A 17,612-nucleotide genomic window follows, 5' to 3' on the forward strand; every position below is an offset into this window, starting at 1 on the left:
CAGCGAAAATATGAGGTTCTGGTTGATGATATCAACTGAATTTGTATTAAATACTAATGGAGTGTGTGGTTATGGACCGACCTTGATCATTTATGGAGCTTGTAAACACGTTTAAAGTACCCTGCTTGTGAACTCATTTTGCACCACGCATATATTGCGGCGAGTTCACGGTTCCCAGCTATGTAAATAATGGATGACAGCCTCTTATTTCTTATCGTTTGTGTTTCCTATATGAATGTTGGTTCTTAGAAGGTTTGAAATTTCTAGTTCCCTCAATTAAAAGAATATTACCAGTTTTTGACATTAAGAAATGGAAATAGTTATCTACAGATTCTGAATGAAAACTTCAGAGTATGTAACTCGCTGGTAATGTCCAAAATAGTTTCCCAAGCTGGTCAGTAGATCTTATTCTAAAGTCTAGATGACCAAACTTCTTTAATCCCTTCATTAATAAGATTTTGAATACTTTTGTATAAAATGTGCTTTTCCAGCTGCGTTTATATCAGGCAAGTTATGGAGTTACGCAAGACTAGGCTTTTCAAAAATCGATTTTTCTTTGCTTAAAGAACGCGACTAAAAGAATATTGAATTGTTTCGCGTTCCAAAAGTCCGCCATTTTGGAAATATAAAATATTTATACATATAAAAAGTATAAGAGAGAGAGAGAGAGAGAAAGAGAGAGAGATATGACCAGTTTCTATAATTACTATCGGCCGTCTAGGCATCTTTGAAAAAGATGATTCCGAGATACCTAGACGCAATAGCTGTCATTTTGTGTAAAAATGGCAATATAAAATTTATATATATGCCCAAAAAGATGTGTAATAAAGTCTGATAGAAAAGATTCCATTACGTTTTCCTGGACTTTTAGAAAAAATTGTCAAAGTTAGGCAATTTTTGAATTTTCTCATGGCAATACTACACTTTGTAAGTACTATATGTATACTCGTACACTCGTGGATTGACTGTAGCGATAATGAATTGTTTCTCCACATGTATTTTTTGATTGTAATCAGGTTTTGATTAAGGGGGCTTCCACTGTCAAAAAAGTTATGAAATGACAGATTTGACTCAGTAAGTTTCCAGTGTTATGTTTTCGAATCAAAGGGTTTTGCATTAATATCCATAAACCGCATCGGAAAAGATCGAAATTCATGGATCACACACTTACAAGTATAAAGAGCTAATAGTATAATTGAGTTATTTTATTCTATGTATGTACCATATTACAGTCATTAATACTGAAGATAATATATTTCGCCAAATAATTTCTCACCGTGTATATTCTTATTAAACTAATTGAGATCCTTGTGTTGTTCAGGTTGATTGAATAGATATTATCGCGGATTGTTTTGAACTGATAGCTCAACATGTTTGTTGTTGTAATATTATTATTTTGCATTTGTATAACAATAATTTTATTCATATTAAGTCGTATGTAAATTATCTGAGCATACAATTAGATTAAGCCTAATGTCCTATAAACGAATATAACAGTGAATTGTGGAGAGTATAGTTGAGTGGTCGCATGTCGGAGCAAAATAAATGAAAATGAATTTATTGCTGCAAATTTTGTCATCGGTAAATTAAAAAGGGAGCAAGCTAATTTTATAGTATAATTTAAATATTTTTTATTGCTTTATTGCTATTTATTGTATAGAAAAGTAATCGTGTAAGGCAAGTTATGTGATGAACACGAGTGCCCGATATTTTCTTGTAAAATTATTTCGATTAAACTCATTTATTCAACGGATGCGGATAGTAATAGAATCGGGTATAGCTTACGAGAAGTGTCAGTGAATGTGACAGTAATTATAGTGGGAGAGGATGGAGTACTCATGTTCTCTCTTTCTTGCTTTCAGTCGCAATCGTTATAGTTTTCGGTTATTATCGGAAAATAGATATTTAAGAACTGTGCTTTAGCTGTTGTAACCATTTTAACAAAAACGTTTCAATGTACATATGTACATACATCCGTTGAAAGTTGCGGATATGCCTAAAAAGATATTAAGTGTCTCTCACCTGTATCGGCGATCATAATATTGTGTTAGTCTTGAGCAAATCAGTGTTTTACTATGACGTCCTTAAAGTAGAATTTTGTTCTAGTTTGTATTGTCCAAACAGAGCTGAGATTCCATGTGTCAGATTATCCGATTTGAAATGTGACAGGTTCAACACAGTACCTAATTGTTTTTAGATGTAAACATTATCATAGACGGAGCTCCAGCTCCCTTCGTTCCAAAAAACTCACATCGTGGTGTTATTTTTATATCCAAGTTATTAAGGATATTATTATATTTCTTAAAACTGAAGATGGAACTAGTGTTACCGCTTTCGACACGTCGATATTAATCGTTTAAATTTGGAATTACAAGAAGCTTATCAGCGGGCGAAACCATCGCTTTATTTGGACGAACTTTTGGTGACCAAATCCTATATGAAAAAAGAGACTGTCAATTGGTCATATACTGTTAAATCAGTTATGACTAATTAGTTGAAAGCCAACATTTGGTAAGTTATTATCAATAAAAGACCGGCTAAGAGAAACGTGGTGTAAAAATGGACCATAGGATGATCAGATGCGTGAAATTCTATTCAAGTACTAAAATTAAGCCATATATAACCTCTTTCACTAATTTGTCTATGTTTCTTTTAAAAGAAAAGTACTAAACTCCGAAACCATATTATTATCAACTTACTATTGCTCTGTTCTTTATGTTTGAATTTTGCTCTTCTCTCAAAACATTTACAATTAGAGAGCAACATTCTTTGACTTTGATATAAGAGAGAATAGGAAGTAGTATAACAACTTGCTATCCTAGCTCTATTTGGTTATGCTAGTTTAGTTATTCGTACTAAATCTCTGTTCGATTAGCAACTCTGCAGATTTTAAACAAAATCAAGACAGCTATTGTATTTTTATATTTTTTTATTCGTCCTTTTCTAATATACATTATTTTCTTATTATTATTCTTGTCTCTTATAATAGTTATTCGGATTGATGCCGTTCAATCGTACGGAATTGGACTCAAATATCGCTGTGGACTATAGTATCGTATTTGTTATGCCAGTTTTCTACCTATTTTGCTATTATTATGTCAACTTTCATGAGCAAAGCATTTTCAAATTGGCCGAATGCAACAGTATTTGCAACTTTAGCGGTAAACTGCTAACTCATTTGGGATGCTTTCTTTATTTAAGCATTTATTTTCTAACGTTACTACGTCAAAAAAAGTTCTACATAGAATTTGGCAGAAGACTATATGAAATCGATGAATTATCAGAAAAGTGTATCCAGTTGGTTGATAATCGCAATAAATTGTTTGTGGCAAAAACGAAGCGCTTATTTTATTTGACCTGGACAATCCTTTTGGCAACATTCGTATTCGCAATATTTTATGATGTCAGCCATATTTTCGAGTAAGTTTTACCAATGAATTATCGTTATTATAAAATGAACGTATCAGCACTCATCCTGTTTTAAGGAATAGTTAATGGAGACTCAACGGTATTAATGTGTGTTCTCAAAATAAAAGCAGGCTCAATCATTGAAGGGACGTTTACTTTTACTACTAGGTTAAAAATAGAGATTACTGCAGGCATACAGAAAGCTTATGACTTACAATCACAATATCGACATTTTCGTCAGAGTTGATTCCATTTCTTTGTTAACGCAACTGAAAGATGAGCTCTAGGGAATGTTCTTTAGGGAATGTTTTTCAGCTAACGGACTTTAGAAGGACTTAAGTTCAGGCCCCTGTCGTTAAGTAGATTCGACTGTTGAGATCTTAAACATCGTGTTTGGTGTTCTGACAATTAAATAGACAGCTGACAAGTCTTCTTTCTCTCAATAATCTCAATTTACAGGGTTTCAGGGAGGCTTTAACACAAATACTTTGTTAATTAAACACTAATTGTCCATTTAGTTATGTAAATACTTTATTGTATAACCAATTGAGAAGAATTAGAGTTAAATAACTAAAACTCACAAATTTACGAATTGGAAAAGAGTGTGGAAAAGCTATAAACTATGAAACACCAAAATTGTATATAAAATTACTCAATAATATAATTTATTTCACTTTTCATTCCCAGACATTATGGACCATATTGTTTTTTAACAAATATGGTCTTCACATTTCCATACGTTGCTGGCAGTATAGTGCAAGGCATGTTCGCGTCCTATGTATCGGTGATTTCGGAGCGTTTCTCCATACTAAATGTACTCTTCGAAAAAATTAATCATGAAAGTGATAAGAAGAACTCACCAATTGCCGTTATGGATATCGAAAATGATACGAGAAAGGATAGTAGCAGAGGTCCAGCGATTATAAGCGATTTGTCAAAAAGAAAAATAGCTGGTTTGAAGCAGAAAAATACAAAATCAGATGATTTGAGTAACAATGATAGTGATTTCGCTGAAGAGGATGACTCAGCTGATGATGCGTATAGCTTTGGTGAATATGATGAGACGCGCACAAGTGATGGGTGTGTATGGAAATGTGTTTTGGAGAGTAATTTTGTGGTTGTTTGTTAAAAAAGCTTAAGTCGACTTAAATTTTTGGGTATAGTTTGAGTTGTTCTTAGCGATTGGTGTTAAATTTGAGGTTATATTTTAATATAAAAAATACTTAAAAAGCATAAGCTTCAGAACATTATGAAATTTATGACCATATGTCTAAATCTGGGTGAGAATACGAAATTCTTAAGTCGACTTAAGCCACTTCATTAAATTGCCACAGTTTTGTATGTGTAAATATATTATTTGTGAAATTTTCAGCAAAACCTCCGAAACTAATTTACCCAGTCTCTTCAAATTACACGACAAGATACTTTCACTGAGCGTTTTAGTGAATGCGGAGTTCGGCGCACAATGCGTACCTTATATGGCGGCCTGCTTTGTTATCACCATATTCGGCATCTTTTTGGAAACCAAGGTCATGTTTATTGTTGGTGGCAAAAATGAAATAATGGATTATGTGATTTATCTCTATGTCATATGGAGTTTCACCACGATGATGGTGGGTTATTTCGTTTTGCGCTTATGCTGCAACACGAATGCACACTCCAAGCAATCGGCCATGATCGTACATGAGATTATGCAAAAGAAACCGGCATTTATGCTGGGTAATGATATTTACTACAATAAAATGAAGGCGTTCACATTGCAATTTCTACATTGGGAAGGTTATTTTCAGTTCAATGGCATCGGCCTCTTCGCGCTGGATTACACGTTCATCTTTTCGGTAAGTCACTATAGTCCGTGTTTCTAAAAGTATTTGTTTTTAGTCTAAAATAATAATTATAAACATTTCAGACGGTAAGCGCGGCCACGTCCTATTTGATTGTGTTGTTGCAATTTGACATGACATCGATTTTGAAATCTGAGGGCCTCTCACCTAGAGTATTAACAGCAGATGCAAACGCACCTGCAGATAATTCTTAAAGCTGCTGCATTACTTTTAAAATATTTTTCAAAAATTTTTCTAAAATATTTTAACTAACTTTCTCATTAATATTTTGCTAATTAGTAAAATGAAATATTCTCTGAATACTTAAAAATAAATGCTCAGCTATGTGTGTTTTAAAGATCTTGATGTAATTGAAAGCATTTTTAACTAAAAAAAATTGTTGAAAATATTATATATAGGTACGCTTTTTTAAAGACATACTACAATACATATATAGCCCTAATCCTTACAAAATCGATTCAGCTTCGGGAGCTTTGCAACAACTTTACCATATATACATATTCACATCTCTTCTTGTATTTGCACTCGCACTACACTCTTAGTGGCAATATGTGTTTTTGTCGTTATTGCAGCCACAGTATGCCTTGCAAAGCTCGAATTTGAAAACTGCAGCAATTTACGCTGCAAAATCGTGGTAACTACATCCTAAACTGATAAAGTTTGTTTCCTATTGCGCGCTAGCTAACTCAATTCCATGCCAATATAATTTGGCGCAAATTCAACAACCAGTTACAGGTAGTAACCCAGTAGGAACAATATTAAACATTAACTTCGGTTGCACCGAAATTATAGTATTCTACACAGGTGCATTTTTCATAGCATAAAAGGGTATAGAAATATAATTTTTCTGATCTTGATCGGTCAGCTATATGCTATAGTAGTCCGATTTGAACAATATGTACGGAAATTATAGCAATGCCTTGAATAATATTCTACACCAAGCTTTGTTAATATTCCTTGACAAATAAAAGAGTTTTTCATACAAGGACTTGACTCCGATCATTCAGTTTGTATGGCAGCTATATGCTACATCCCTCTGATCTGAACATTTTATTTCAACAAGTTCTATCGAATCAAAGTTTATAGTATTCCAATACATATACTACGACATATATAAGTTCAACACAATTTCGAACAACTTAAAATTTTTTATCTTATTAAAAGCATAATAATTTTCGCCTCATATCAACCGATTATTTTTGGCAGTGAAAATATTGTTGAAATAGGCAGAATCGGTAGTAAATACTGTAAAAAAAATGTTGATGATTTTGAAGTAATTTCCTAACAATTTTTTTTAGGTTTTGCCAGCGTCAGTGGTATTCATGATTAAGGGTTTTCTTCTATGCTAGAGGAAGTCTTTCACTACGATTAACTTTAAAATAAGTATAAGTGAATATTAGCTTAAAGTAAAAATGTCAAAAATGTCTGAATTTTTCACTTATTTCGGAGAGTCGATACTCAAATAAACTTAGAAGAGGAATTGTTTTAACCAAACAGTGTAAAATTGCAGCACACAATTTTAATTGAGTAAAAAAGTTTTGTATGATTTGAAGAGATATTCACTCAGTCTCAATTATTAGGAATCTTAAAAAGTAAAATTGGAGGAAACAACTTAAAAGGAATTAAGTTGTGAGTTCAATCATTTTCGAAAACCAAAATATTGTGTTATTTTAATTTCGAATCCGAATATTTTGCTAACCGTCTTCAATACGTCATCTCTTTGTTCACTATCTTGTCAAAAAAAAATGTTAAATCAATAATGACGTTAGCGAGTTGAATTCAAAACAAGAGAGTATGCGGATAAATCATGCTCAAACGTGAAATATGTATCAAATATGAGACTTAATATTTGCTATTAAACAAAAAATAATTATTTTGAGTCAATACTTAATTTAAAATATATATCCCTATTGCGGTTTTCAATTTCACTCAGTTTAATTGAAGTTAAAGCAATCCAATTCTAGAACAATCAAAATCTCTTTTGGTATTACGAATTTCGACTATTTTCAAACCAAGTTTCATTAGTGTTGCGAACCTATAAATTGTAGGTTTGACATATAATGTAAACAGCAGATTTTTTTTAAACGAAAAATCAAAACCATTCAATTTAGTCGTTTCTCATGAAAAGGTAGATAATTTTTAAAATGAATATTAGTTTTGATTTATTTACGATGACAAAAAAAAAACAAAGCTTTCCTGATCATTGAAATCCATTAGAACTTGCTAACACTAAGTATGCCAATGTGCAAATTACTAAGTCATTTTCGTTTAAGAAAGAACTAATTTTGTTTTCTTTACTAGCAGTGTTACAAATTCTACCTTTCCTTGCTGCCGATAGCTAACCAGAATGCAGTTTAAATAATTTTTAATTTGTGCGGGCGCAGACTACGATACCACCTACGGTTGTTAAGGAGGTTTTAAATACCAGTATTATGAATACAGGTTTTGTATGCAATTTACTGCTTGGTAACAGTTATAATTTTTTGATATCATAGTCAACCCCACTGGCGCAGAGCGGAAAACCGTAAAACCACAAAAAAACTGAAATTTGACAACACTTCAATCGAAACTTTATTGACGGATTGAGTTTATATCAGTAATAGCGAAATTCGAAACTTCTACTAAAATGTAGTGTGTATTCGAAGACATATTGGGCCAAGCTTGCACTGTAAGTATATTTCAACAGTTGCAATAGTTTATTCGATACACTACTCTCTAATGGTTGGCGAATCGAAGACAGCAATTATGTACTGTTGTTAATATTAAAATCAAAGCATATATATTTATTATATATTTTTTTGCATGCAGTTTTATTAACGTTTTTCGTACAGGGTGACTGCTGTTATATTTCCATTTTCACCTCCATCGTTCTTATTTTCTCTGCCGCAACATAATTTCCTCTGTAAGTACGGTGAGCAAATGCTTTATTACTTATCTGCTGCTGCTTCCGTTCGCTTAATTATTGAAATTTCCTCAATAAGGATTTGTATTAGTAGCTAGTATATGATTTTTATACTAACGAAGAGTGATTTTCTGAAATTTTATAAGATTGTATGTAAATATATAAACATTTTTAAAGAAATATAATTAATAAAAATAACTTTGTACCTACTATAAATGCATCGCTGATGTTGTATAGCTGACATATATTAGACATAAATCTTTAAAATGCCGCCTTATGTAAGTTATTTAGTCCAATAAAAAGAAAATGGTTGGTTTGAAAATGTTGTTGATTAAAAACCGGGAATCAGAAATTTTGAGAAAATGTTCAAAGAAATTGAATTTGCAAATAATTTCCACTTTAATTTACTTCATTGTTGAATATTCGCATGATTTTTAAAACATATTGAAATCGATGAGAATAATTTGTGGTTGCTAAAATTTTTCAAGATATTTTATTTTATTTGAAAAAAATCTGACTGTTAGAATTATTTTTTTTATTGTCATTATAACTGATTAATTTTATTAAACCAAATAATTAAACCGCCTGCATTAGATATTTTAATGCAAATAATCCGGTTTCCTCTTCAGTAATATTTGACTGAAGTTTGAGTTAAAAAATTTCGAGGTTAAGGTTAGGTTTCTTTTCATATTTTGATATGCTGTGCCTTTAAAAATGTATACTAAAATTTTAAATCGGTTTTTTAGTTACAGCTATCGAAAATGTAGCCGCTGAGTTCAATCAACTCCATCAGAATGATTATTCGAAGACAAATGATCCAATCACTATAAAAATTTTTCTGGATGGTCTGTATATATGTAGTTCGCAATGACCTACCAGGTCATTCTTCTTTCTCTATAACCGAAATTCACAAAAGTTCTGAAGGGAAATCGATTAACTGGGTTAAACTCATTACAGCCTGCTGATTACAGGCAATGTAAATATTATTGAAGGGTAAAATAAATAAAATTAACAAAGCTGTAGCTACAGTTATTTACAAACACCAAACGGTAAAAACGATTAAGACTCTCGCTGTAAAAGCTAATATATTTAGATACATACACAAATGTTTACTTGCATAAGCCACTTGTAGCCATTAAAAGCTTTTGGTTGTACTACAGGTGTCCACGCTGTACTCTACGATGCTTTTTGGTTATATCATATGTGTAATGCATTTACATACTCATATATGCATCCTTATGTACATATATACCATATATAGATTATGTTAATATGTGAAGATGAGCGAATGCACAATGACATATTTTCTCTGTCCAAAACGTGAGTGAAAGAGTTACAAGTGTTTACCTCACACATTTCAGGTGCTCAGCTTGTTGCTGAGTTAAACATAGAAAGGACATAAGTATATACGTATGTATTTATTTATGTCATATATACCCGATATGTACTTTTAATGTGTATATTTTGTTTTACTTGAAACCTCTTTTAATTTTTGTAAATATTTAAGGTGATTTAAGAAAAGAAACAACTTTCGTGAGAGCCAACAATAAATTATGTTGAGTTAATGTGGAAAAAGAGGTTTAATACTGTCGTATTTGTGACAACTTGTCAAAATAATTAAAATTTTTCCAAGTGAAATATTGGCTATAATTTTTCAAAAATCAGATAGTTATATATTTTCTCATATTTAAGGGTTGAAGAGGTTGAAAATGTTAAAAAATCAAAAAAAGTATATTACGATGAAACCCATTAGAAAAGAAAAATAAAAATAAAAAAATGAAAGGAAAAATAATTTAATAATAAAATAAAAGTAATAAATAATGAAGTTGTGAAGTGGTAGGGAGAGGCGGGATTGGCATTTTAGGAGTAAAACATGGTTTGTCTCGATTTCCCGAATATCCACAAGTCCTATGCGAAAAAATTACATGGCGAAGTTTTGGGTAGTAAAAAGATGTACAACTTTCGTGCGGATACTTTCTTCACATAACCTTAAAATTTGTATGAAAAATTCAAAGAACCAAGTTTTTGGTTTTTTATTTTTATCTTTTACGCATTTTTTTCTTTTAAGAAGGGGTAAACTAACATTTTTAAGTTCCAAATAAAATAAAATTTGTTTCACCTTTTTTTTTACTTATTATATATACATATAATGTATATATACTTATAGCTAATACTTATATATATTTATATATATATATACATATACATTAAAAGAACCCTAATTTATGTAATATAATATATTATTATCTGCTTTTTAAAATTTTCTCAAAAAATGCAAAGAAAAGACCCTCCTACAGCTATTGAAATAAGTAGGCATCTTTTTCATTTCGAAAATGTCATCAACGATTTATTGAAAATCTGATTCGGAATAATATATCTTAAAATTTTTTAAATCAAAGTATTAACATGAAATTTTATAGATTTGAACGGAAATATGCGAAATAGCATAAGTCAACTTAAGTTGAGACACATATTTTGGTTTGTAATAAGGAATTGTAAATTCCTTTAAACTCATTTTTGAAGATATTTGAAGTTATCCATTCTTGAGCATCGTTTATGAGAAAATAATACGTCAAAGCGCCAAAAACTTACTTAGAATATTAAAAAATTTAAAAATAGCTTAAATCGTCTTAGACTTTTTTATTCTATTACCACAGATACAAAGTTATATTGCTTGTTATATTATATTTAGATATTTACCTATCTTTCAGTTGAGAAACATGCCATCGTACCTAAAAAAACACCCTTTATATACACACACATTCCCATTTTTGCTACACTTCTGGTATATTATGATATTTGTATATTTCCAATAAATTTACCTACGTCCTTACACGCACACACATACACACAAAGATACATATGTATATGCAGAAATTGGTTTGTTTTTTCGTGATTTACCATACCATAATATTCTCATTTCGCTCTCGTGATTTTCAAATACTTCAATAGCGGCAAGTTTATGCTAACTGATAAACCGGCACGCGCATATTAACCGTTGCGTATACGTAACTGTTAACTGGTGGTGGACGGGGCGTATACGTAACATTCATTCGTTTACTGTCTATTCGCTACTTGCACTTCGCCGCTTCACACTACACCAAAGGTGCTCTCGTGCTCGAATTTTCAGTCTGTGACGGTAATCGAAGCGAACTGGACGTGCCGCGAGCAAAGCTGCTGAATTTTAAAGCAACACTGGCGTTATCTTGCAACACCAGTGAGTGTGTGGAAAATTTAATTTTGTATATTAGAGTTTAAGCTTTATGCTTTTAAATATAACACTGCATATGCATACACGCACACAAACAAACATATTTATGTGAACGGAAATACTGCTGAAACAGTTGAAGTGAAACTAATTAGAGCTTATGTCCGTTATATGCAGAGCTAAAGGTAAACGCATATGCTCTTGACTATCAGTTAAATATCACACACACACACATACAGGTATATACATGTACATATCTGTATGAGTGATTTGTCGAGTGGTTATTTTTGTCCGGATTTGCTGTAATAACGTTCACATATTCATGCACAAACATGTTAGCCTAAACATCGCGTACATAAATTGTGACCGACAAACCAAAACAAAAGAAAGATGAACTGATGGCAGCTAATACATATAATGGCCATGGCATCTTCCGTCAACCGTCCACACCGTTTGTGACAAAGTCCTTGAAAAAATGTGGCAAGCAGCAAAAGAAATGAAACGCGCGTGTGCGGAATTGCCTATCAGTGTATGTTAAATCGGTAATGCTACAACAACAACAGTAACAATAAATAACAACTAAAATAACAACAAAAATAAATTTAAAAAAATACAAGAAATTTTCATGCAACAAATGCTCGCAAGTGCAGACTTTAATGTTACGCTAATGTTTGCTCTATTTCAACGTTATAGAAATGCTAAATAAATATAATTTTCGAAAATATGTTAACTAAGCGCGTGTCAATGTAGTTTTTTGATGAGCCACAGCAAAGTTTAACATTCAACTAGAAGGTAATTTCAAAGTCACAACTTATTTTTGACTCGCATGCACTAGAAGTAAATACATAACTGTAATAATATGTTAAAAAAAAAGCTTAAGTCGAGTTAAATTGCGGTTGGCTTTTTGATTGATAATGTACAAAGTTTTTATTTTAGACCAAAAATAACCTCTATTATTAAATAAGTTGTGATGAATAACACAACTCTTCATAAAAATCGAAAATTGACTCAAGCCATTTTAGCATTTTACTGCAGTTATATACGCAACAGCATGTAATTTGTGCCTGTTAAGCTGCAACAAAGTGTTTGTTTAAGTTCCGTGCCTTTTAGAAGAGTTTAACTCAATTAAAATACCCTTTTGTGTCGCGTAATCCCTTCTCGCCAATTTATCTGCCATCGTTAGATAGGGGGAGAACAACAACAAAAACACAAACAATTTCGATGCGTAGGTGTCCTCGTCAATGGATATGATGTTATTGTTGCTTCTGAGGTGTGGCGCTTGCAACGCAGCCGAAAGGGCGGCTGTGGCGTGAAGGTAGTGTGGTGTTGCAACCGCTTGCACTTTCGTTTGTGCCCTTTCATTTCTAATTTGCATTTGCATTTGTTTGTAAATTTTATTTACTTTTATAGCAATTTGAACGCGCCAAACTATTTTATAACTTAATTAAAATAGCCGTTATGTTACAGCCATAACGGTTGATTTAATTATTGCCGCCATTTCAACATGTAGAGGAATATTGCTAATCTACTACTTTTTATTTATGCAAATTTTAACTTTTCCAAAATTTAATTTTTAGATTCATTAAGATTCATATATTGCCTTTTATCACATATATTCAAATAAATATACATACAGCGGCTACCAAAAGGTATGACGTGGTGGCCATGTTTGTTTACGGATTTGTGTCAAATTTTATCAGTGTGTTCAGTAAGGTTTGCCATTTCATCATGTGACGTTTCACTTTGGCACAACGCTTGGAAATTGTCCAAGATTATTACGTAAATTCACGTTCTCTGGTGGCTACTGTAATCGAAATATTATCTTCTTAGATGAACCTCATTTCTGGCTTAGTGGCTTTGTCAACAAACAAACTGGAAGCTATTAGGGTGAGTTAAGTTCTCGTGTGGTTCAGGAAACGCAAATGCATACCCAAATATTGACAGTTTGGTGCAGATTGTGGCATGGTGGCATCATCGGGCGTTATATCTTTTGGAATGAAGGAGGATATGCCGTTACCATCAATAGGGAGCATTTAACGACATTGACCACTTTTTTCACGGAGCCGCCTCATGTTTCACGTCTAAAAATGGACACATTGCGTGCAAATCTGACGAATTGTTAATTTCGAGAAATGGCCCAGTCAAATGACCGCCAAGATTATGCGAATTAACGCCTTTAAATTATTTGCTCTGGGTTCAAAGGTTTACGCCAATCAACCAGCAACGTACGAGGAGCTCAAAGACAATATGTGCAAAGTGCACTATAGATAAAATTTCAGCCGAAATGCTGCACTTGGTCATCGAAAATTAACGTAAACGGGCGGAGATATGGAAATTAAGCCGTGGTGGCTTGATTGACATTTTCTTCAAATCATAAATGGCATAAAATTAACTGCATAACAAAATAATACAGAACCCCTTTTGACCTAGTTTGAGTATATTATTTCATTTTAACTTCACGTCCTTCTAGTAGACCCTTTACATATTTCGTTTAACAGAACTTTTTTATACCAAGATAGTGGAGAAATACTTCTAAATGATAGTGAAAACCAATAAGTTCGAAAACATTATTGAAAATATAATAACTTTTAAAAGCAAGAAAATCAAAAGAAGAAGAAACGCAAAAAGGGGACATTTCGACGTGTGAATTTTCGATTAAAAATTAGGGTATTTTTTCGATATTAAAGAATACACCTAGTGTGACTGCCTAAAAACATGTTGATTTTTAAGAAGTAAAAAAATAAATTACTGTATCGATTGTTTTTAAATTTTCAGGGTGTATTTATACATATTTCAAGAATATATAGTGAACTTTTTGAAAAAAAAATTTTTTTTTGGAGTTATACGAGATATCCGATGGCGCTTAATAAAAATCTTACACTGCTGCTCCACTGTCTCGTTAAACTAGAAGATATTCTCTGCGTAAATCAAACCCGCTCAAAATGGCGGCGTTTTTAAAAAACAATGTTGAGTTTTATCCCAAATTTTGGAGGTTTATGACCTGCCAAAATTCGATTTCTATTCAGATCAAAAAACCGATCGGTCATTGTATGTAGAATTATGTACAGAACAGGCAGAAAAAAATGGTAATGATCGTATCATTTGTCTTCGAGTTTTCACTTCAGGAAACAAAAAAATGCTGTTTCGAGAAAAACAAGTTTAAAGATAAACTGACGAAGCTGGTTGAGCCGCCCAAGCTGCCCTTTAAATGTCTGTAACTCAAAAACTTTGAACAAATTTGAGATATCAATTAGTATGTTTTTTTAAAGGCAAAAATTATCGAATAATAAAAAAACAATTTTTCAAAATTTCACTCTAGTATTTTACACCAAAAAAATGTAATATATTTTGAACATGAAAAGGCTAGTTTAAACAAAATTTTGTGAAAGAAATTTGGTTGTAAAAGATGAAAATAAAAACCAAAAAGCTATTTGAATTTTTCACATACATTTTGAGATTATGTGAAGAAGGTGTAAATACAAAAGAGTAGTTTAGCGGAATATCGAGTTAAACTGTTTTTAATCCTTAAAAACTCACCACTACATCCTTTCCTCTTCCCAACCACAGATCAGCCGAAAATTATTTTTCCTTTCATTGCAAGGCTGTTGTTCTATGAGTTGAATTTACAGATTATTTTACACACATCAGGAATGAGTCATATTTCTAGCTATGTGATATGTGCTGTTTTTCCATACTTTTATAAAACTGAAAGTATAACTAGAGTTGCTATCAAAGTTCTTTACATTTTGGACGAACTTTAAATAACCAACGAGCTGTCAATTGGTCAGTTAGGTTATGGAATTTAACCTACTTTTTTTTTAGCGGTGCGTCAAGTCAATGTTCTGTGCTGAGAAATCAGAATGATTTACCAATTAGAATCCATCTATCAGGAGCTAATAGCGAACTGGAACCTATGCCGGAAAGATTGGTGTAAAATAGGATCGTTTCTGCTATAATTCCATACAATTCGCGAACTAGCAAAACTCCCGCAAAAGATAGTTTATTCTATTGAGTGAAAAGTTCTATACTTCAAAAAAACACCCTTTATAGTTTCAGTGTATATTTTCACTTTTTTGTAAAATCGTTATTGTTTCACTACACTGTAATATTTTACTAAAAATTATTATCAGCTTTTACTTTTTTACAAATATTTATATGTACAAGTATATTTGTTCTATGAGTTATGCTGGTTAGTTGTACGCCGATTTGAGACACATTCTGTCAGAGTAGTATACCGACCCAATTTCTTGATGTATTATCTGTATTTTTCAATATATCCATTGTTAATGCTAAGTACTTGGAGGTGGGCACCACATCTATATATGGTCTGGGTCCGATCCCAGCATCCCACTAACATCAAAAATATAAAAAAATTTACGTAGATCGCTCCTCAGAGGGCATATTTTCTGTCATAAGACCACTTCTAATAAAATCTATCAGACGTTTAAAGACGGTTTGCGCTTGTTGTTATTGTAATGACGAGAGGTCCAACTCAAAGCAGAGGAGAAGTTTAGAAAAGCGTGAATAATGACATTGAGACTGCCCCAACGTAACTTAAAATACTATTAGAAAGGGTTTTATGACACTATTCACGCCTTCATACAGATATTTAATGTATTTTAATGTATTTCATCAGCTTCAAATTGTATTAACCCTCTTATGTAATTAAGACGCATAACACCCATTTTTAGTGAAGTGCATCAAAAAATCAAGGTGTTTCCATGTTATAACTGTCATTACTCAGTCTATTTCAATGTGGCTAAGCAAAGACAAATCAGAGCAAATCTTCGCCTAAAATTAGTATTAAGAATTCATAATCTTTGAATTATAAATTCCTTCAGATGCTCCTGCAACTTTTTGCCCTTACAACAAGAAGTAAATATATAATTTTATCACCGTTGTCAACCTTTCGCCTTTGTAGCTTTATTGTTCAAATTTACTTTCACTAATCCCCTTTACATTTTACACACCAGGGAAATTAATTCTTTACTCTTGTGCATACTAAAATTATGAGAATGTGATAATTTACACTTCATTCAAGAGCGAGTCAACCTATACTATAGAGCTTCATATAGTTGCAGTAAAGTCTCTTGTTTAATGAAAATTGCAATATAAGTACATATAATATTAATAAATGTTTATGAGCTAGTTTGTGCATCTTCTATTCGTATATGTTACATACTTGTATTATAACATAAGCACATGATAACTACTGAAATTATTATCTTCGAAGAAGAATGAAAGAAATATCCCTAGAGTTGGTTATATAACGGGAGTTTTTTTAGACGTTTGTTATGCAATGAGACATAATTTTTTTCGAAATTGGTGTTTTTGACAGCTGTTACTTGATTTTTAGTCAGTTTGGTTTGCTATTTTATAATGAACAGACTTAACCTAGAACAACGCTTGCAAATAATGCAAATTTATTGGTGGATGATATAGACCAGATATCCTTACGCTTTATTTGGTAAAGAAGGTTACAACTGACACTAAAGAGGGTGAAAGGCGCATTAGCATGCGACCCGCCAGCGAAACTTACAACATCTATACGGATAGATCAAAAATGGCTAATGGAGAGGGAGCCAGCATCTATTGCTAGAAGCAGGATCACAGGCGACCCTTCAAGCTTCCGGTATACGGTAGTATTGACTGAGATAGCAAACAACGCAGGAAATAATATAATATAAAGAAGATCAATATATACATACGTCGGTAGCCAGGTAATAACCTTACATCGCATTTCGTCAGAGAAAGGAAGCAGTAGATGTGGTGGCTGCCGGAAAGCGGCTGCATGTATGCTGTGTTCTAGGCCACAAAAGAATTCCGGGAAATTAAATAGGTGATGAAATTGCCAAAAGTGCCATCTGTCTGACTACCGAACCTGTATGGGAAATACGCAAGTTACTAAAACCGATATACAATGAAATTTCCAAAAGGGCTGAGAGACGGATCAGGGCGAGATGGAATGCCTTAAGGACATGCCAAGATCATGTGTAAGAGCCCCGAAACCCGAAAAGACTGCAGGACGGTTGTTGGTCCAATGACAGCTTCACATGCGTGCCGGATGTGCATAAGTAACGACGATACATGCAGAAAATGCAAGGAAGTAGGCATGAGAGAGAGACTGGAACACCTCCTATCCCTCAGTTCAGCATTATAGAACTCGTCTTAGATATCTATTAGCTTCGCAGATCAAGAAACTAAATGAAACATGGAAATTCGATGTCAGGTTACTCTTAAAATTCGCAAA

The 17,612-nt window shown here is 32.5% G+C and overlaps 2 protein-coding genes across 2 annotated transcripts in view; both read left to right on the forward strand.

The window, feature by feature from the left end:
- The first annotated feature begins 1,416 nt into the window (after positions 1–1,416).
- On the forward strand, positions 1,417–5,602 carry Gr33a (Gustatory receptor 33a). The gene is made up of 5 exons (XM_036366799.2): positions 1,417–1,581; positions 2,990–3,420; positions 4,096–4,488; positions 4,781–5,246; positions 5,318–5,602. Exons 1-5 carry the CDS (start codon positions 1,546–1,548, stop codon positions 5,444–5,446), a joined length of 1,455 nt encoding a protein of 484 aa, XP_036222692.2. The 5' UTR covers positions 1,417–1,545; the 3' UTR covers positions 5,447–5,602.
- A 5,673-nt stretch (positions 5,603–11,275) lies between these two features.
- LOC106615632 (probable G-protein coupled receptor CG31760) overlaps positions 11,276–17,612 on the forward strand; it is a 28,743-nt gene continuing 22,406 nt past the window's right edge. The window contains exon 1 of the mRNA XM_070106204.1: positions 11,276–12,154. The gene's annotated coding sequence lies outside the window, so the exon portion shown is untranslated. The remainder of the gene's footprint in view (positions 12,155–17,612) is intronic.

This window comes from Bactrocera oleae, chromosome 3 (assembly GCF_042242935.1).
Source record: "Bactrocera oleae isolate idBacOlea1 chromosome 3, idBacOlea1, whole genome shotgun sequence".
Lineage (NCBI taxonomy): Eukaryota > Metazoa > Arthropoda > Insecta > Diptera > Tephritidae > Bactrocera > Bactrocera oleae.

Excerpts from the sequence above, each read along its gene's own strand:
- Gr33a (XM_036366799.2), top strand. The coding sequence starts at position 1,546 with ATGAAAATGAATTTATTGCTGCAAATTTTGTCATCG. Across the intron at positions 1,582-2,989 it reads TGCTGCAAATTTTGTCATCG|TTATTCGGATTGATGCCGTT; the intron begins GTAAATTAAAAA and ends CTCTTATAATAG. Across the intron at positions 4,489-4,780 it reads GAGACGCGCACAAGTGATGG|CAAAACCTCCGAAACTAATT; the intron begins GTGTGTATGGAA and ends TGAAATTTTCAG.